Below are 4,507 nucleotides of genomic sequence, written 5' to 3'. Positions count from 1 at the left end.
TATATATATATATAAGTGCAATATTTATATTTGCTTTATTTAATTACTTTGGTCTTGCTTCTTTTATAATTGCAGTTAAAAATAGAGTCTACAAAAATAGTAACTTATATTTGTGATCAAGTATTACCACAGTGGGACAAAATTGCACAGGTAAACCAAGGAGAACTTTTACAGTTAGTAATACTGAGACAACTAGCAGAGCTTAGCACTTATTGTGGTAAATTAGATAATGCTACTCACTACATAAGCCAAATTTATGATAAATTAAGGGTAAAAGATTGTCTTTGCTATTTATTGTAAAACATTTAATACTAATTTTTACAGCAATACATGCCTCCCCCACCTGAAAATCCGGATTTAATAACAATGCCGTTCCTCGACTTTTCAGTGGTTGAATGTCTGCTATATGCTTTTCATAGATTAGCCCGTCAGTGCCCTGAATTTTTGACCCAAGATCAGGCACTTTTGAAGGATTTTCGAGCAAGACTAATGTACTTTTCAAGAGGAGTTCAAGGCTGTAGTAAAGCTCTGGCTAATTTAGAGAAAAAGAAAGAAGGCTTGTCTCCAGAAGAAACGCAAAAACAAAAAATTTCTCCCAAGTTACTGAATAATATAAATATGCTAATCAAAGATCTTTTTTATCAGCCGCCTATGTATAAGTGCAATGTCACACTTTCCTTCAAGGCTGAAGAAACCATTGCAAAGGTAAAATACTAGTTAACTGAAATTACGCAATTCTAAAAATAAGTTGTTTTTTCAGACTCCGGAAAAAGCACCAGTGGGAAATAAAAGGCACGTTCCGATTACCTTCGAAAGCAATGGAGCCAGTTCCGCTAATAAAAATACGAAAAAATCCTCAGATGGTATGAAATTATACACCCCACCAAGTGGAAAATTCAGTAATAATTTCCAAAGTTATGGTAAATAGTTTTTATATTACATTTTTCTAATTGTAAGTAGAAAATGGAGACTTGTAAAAGAATAAACTAAAAGACTAAACCACTAAATTTTTTCAATATAAGGAAAAAGTTTAATAACTAATGAATCTCCGTTTTATTTTTTTTTGTATTTTTCTAATTAGTACTGTTTAAAGGTGGCAGAGGGAGACCCAGGGGATCTAGAGGAAGTCGAGGACGAGGTTCAGGAAGGGGATGGCGTTAGAATCAATGTTATTTAATTTTGTTTGACACCACTACAATATTTTCCTTTAATGTAGTTAACTATTTCTTTTCATAAAGTCGAAAATCACATTTTATTTTTTGTATCTCTTTTTTTAACATTTATTGTATATGGATAATAAGGTAGTTGTTCATAGTTGTGTCAGTATAAATAAAAAGGATATGTCCATCCAAATTAACTCCTGAAAGAATGTTGTGTGCAGGAAATAAATGTAGAATTTCAATAAAAGTTTTCTTACTTGCAAATGTTTTATTANAAATGAAACAAAGTGAAAGACAAGCAAGAGGTATGATGGACGCAGATGATGAGGATTACAGTGCCGATCATCACCCACCCATGAAGGATCAATCGAAAGCTACAGCTGTTGATCCCTGGGCAAATTATTACGACTTCATAATTAACGAAGGATCATTTAAATTCTGGGCAGTGTTCCAGGTATTTAAGCAAATACACATTTTAGAAGAAAATATTATCCTTAAATAAATTGTTTACTTTTAGTTGGGAACTGCTTTACTGCTCATATATTCGGCATTCGCTGCAGTATATTACGCAAAATTTAACGTCTCCAGTACTGATTATGATTACTATTACGATTTCTTCGCAAGATCAAACAGTGGCAGATCAGATACTACAAGTTGGCTAGGGATTTCCCCACAAACGTTTCAAAGGATAATAGACGCAATATCATCAAAAAAGTACTCATAATGGTGGACCTAAAGTGCAAAAATTTAAATAAAACCTCTGCTCAAATTAACTATAAGCATTACTAGTGACAATTGGTTAACATTTTGCACTTGTTTTTCTACGTTATTAGATATTAGATTTGGGCAAATTTCCCGAATTACCCTAATGGTGATAACGAATTTGGAAATTTATTTATTAATAATGAAGCTGTTAAAGCATATTGGAATTTCGAATATTATCATTTTTATTATTCTCATTAGTATGATTTTATTTATTAGTTTAGAAACAAATGTGAATTTCTAAGGTGTATTAACAGCTTAACGATTATGTGTAATTAAAATAAAATACGAAAAAACAGATTTTTTTTCACTAAATCAAGTTTAGTGGTAACATAAACCTTGGTGCCTTTGTTTTTCCTATTTCATAAAAAGGATAATAATTATCCAGCATAAGCTGTAGTAGTTAATGCTAGCGCCATCTGCTCTGCAAACTGGAATGTGGAGGACACATAGATGGGTCTGACCCCTCCCTTTCTTTTGGTGGATGAACTTTTAGTGTCGGTTTTCGAACCAACGCATAGATGGCCCAAAAGGTACAACCCCTATACAAAAATACGGATTTTATCGATTCGTATGAGAAAAAAGTGGTATACAAATTCAATGCTGAATTTGTTCACAAAATTCGTTCATTAACATCGATGTTAACAAATGATGATTTTTGGAAAGCTGGTTTGTTTTGATAATACAGGGCGACAAATGTTTTTGGACAAAACCAATTTTGATATTTTTAAAATTATTAATGTAGCTGAAAACCTAAAATCTTTTAATAACAATTCCGATTAGTAAGAATGTGGTATGTGGATTATATACAATGATGCACCAAAGTAGACTCATGAGTTATTAACAGCAACATTATGGAGTTGGGGAATTGGTAAAGGTGGACCACACTTATGATTTGCTCGATCTCCCTGGGCTTAAACTCTCAGACAATCCGCCACTGGAAAATGTGGAAGATTTGAAAAATCAGAAATTGCATGATTTAAAACGTTCTTATTGTCGCAAAACATTTATCGTCCTATACCTTCATCAATAAAAACGCTTTCCAAAGATCATTAAAAACAGTATTATTCATAAAATAAACCGAGAAAGTATATCTTCAAGTTTTGTCGCGTATTTCATATATAACACCAGAATACTATTTTAGATTCGAACGAGTTTTCAAAAAATATGTTTATTCACATATGAATATTTCTAATTGACTCTGTTTTTTTAATTTGTAGTTAAACGTTGTGCATAGTAATCATTTATTCCGGCGAAAGGGGTTGTTCAAAAAATTTAACACGTTAAGCTTATAATATGGTAGTTATATCTCAGAATTTTGAGCTACTACAATCGTAGAATTTGAACTATATTAAAAATATCCAAAATTCGTAAAAAAATCAATATTGAATTGTTTTTTATTCGTTATGACGTTAATACTTTTTCCATAAAAAGAAATAACCAGCTCGGCATTCCTTGATCGCTAAGTCCCTGATTAAACCTAATAAGGGCGTCAAGTTATCTTTTTCTCGGAAAGTAGGTAGTATGTTTCCAAAAATTTCTAAACTTTTAAAATTAATCGTATTAATTCCAAAAATTTACAGACTAATTCTCAAACTTTAAGCGTTTGGTTGTGCAAAGGAGTTTGGCGTTCGAAAAAGAAAATGGTTGTTTTCTTTATCCAGCTAAAGCTCTAAGACTGTAATAGCTAAAAATCTGTAAAAATTCTGAGGCATAGCTATTTTTATAAGGTTGACGTTTGCCAAGTTTTTAATTTTTTCAATAATCAGTCTGGCCGAATTAAATAATTGTTTATTTAATGCCGAAATTCAATGTTTTTCAGATAGAAAATTTAAATTGTCGACATATTAAGAAAGAGACTTGAAATTTTTTTAACTGTTTCGAAACGTATGAGCCCCTGGGAGTTTAAAAATTCGAAATTTGTCGAAATAAGGACCACCCTAATGTACATGACACCTATATATTGTGCAATAATCGTCAAGCAAGGAGCGAGGTCTAAATAATTTCAAATTTAAAAGCAAAAATGTAACTGAAACTTAAATTTAAAACTCTTAAAATAGCGTCTGTTTTATTTCTTGTTTTGTCCCTTCTTCGAATTTTAGGTCTGACTGCAATGTGCAACCGACCTTTCGATGGTATCAAAAATATACGTAACACAAAATAAAATAGATATTTCTTTATTAATAATCTGAAAGTACCGATTTTATACAAATCAGACTACTGACGAAGAGTATTTATTTGTTCTCCTTGCAAATGCTGTTAACAATAGGTACTTGGTCGGCTTCAACTTTTATAGGCAAACAAGTTTGACGAACAACGTTATAAAATTCTAAGAAAAATTCTGTTTATCAAATAACATTCGGTATTTCTGACACATTTTGCTGAAATGACTTATTACATATGCAAACGATTTCTATTAACTAATAATAATAACTTATTAGAAATATTTTGTTAAGTTATTAACCAAAAGTTTTGACTACTGACTTAAATATTACTTAAAAATTAAAAGGAAGACACCCCTAATTACCACAAAAAAGTTTTTGAACGGACACGTGTTTCGTCCACTTCATACGTGGGCATTATCA

The 4,507-nt window shown here is 31.3% G+C and overlaps 2 protein-coding genes across 2 annotated transcripts; both read left to right on the top strand.

Annotated features, from left to right (window-relative positions):
- Positions 1–78: 78 nt before the first annotated feature.
- On the top strand, positions 79–1,424 carry LOC108739965 (apoptosis inhibitor 5; the record flags this gene model as incomplete). The annotated part of the gene is given in 4 exon segments (XM_025980947.1): positions 79–270; positions 325–705; positions 761–920; positions 1,094–1,424. Coding segments are annotated over 4 exon segments (801 nt in total), but the record flags the coding sequence as incomplete, so codon positions are not given.
- Positions 1,425–1,437: 13 nt separating this feature from the next.
- LOC112906596 lies at positions 1,438–1,928 on the top strand. The gene is made up of 2 exons (XM_025980996.1): positions 1,438–1,614; positions 1,678–1,928. The coding sequence occupies exons 1-2, from the start codon at positions 1,438–1,440 to the stop codon at positions 1,882–1,884; spliced, it is 384 nt and encodes a 127-aa protein (XP_025836781.1). The 3' UTR covers positions 1,885–1,928.
- The last annotated feature ends 2,579 nt before the right edge of the window (positions 1,929–4,507 follow it).

This window comes from Agrilus planipennis, unplaced genomic scaffold, assembly GCF_000699045.2.
Source record: "Agrilus planipennis isolate EAB-ADULT unplaced genomic scaffold, Apla_2.0 scaffold2, whole genome shotgun sequence".
NCBI classification, from domain to species: Eukaryota; Metazoa; Arthropoda; class Insecta; order Coleoptera; family Buprestidae; genus Agrilus; species Agrilus planipennis.
The sequence above is the reverse complement of the archived record's forward strand: the minus strand, read 5'-3'. Positions and strand labels throughout refer to the sequence as shown.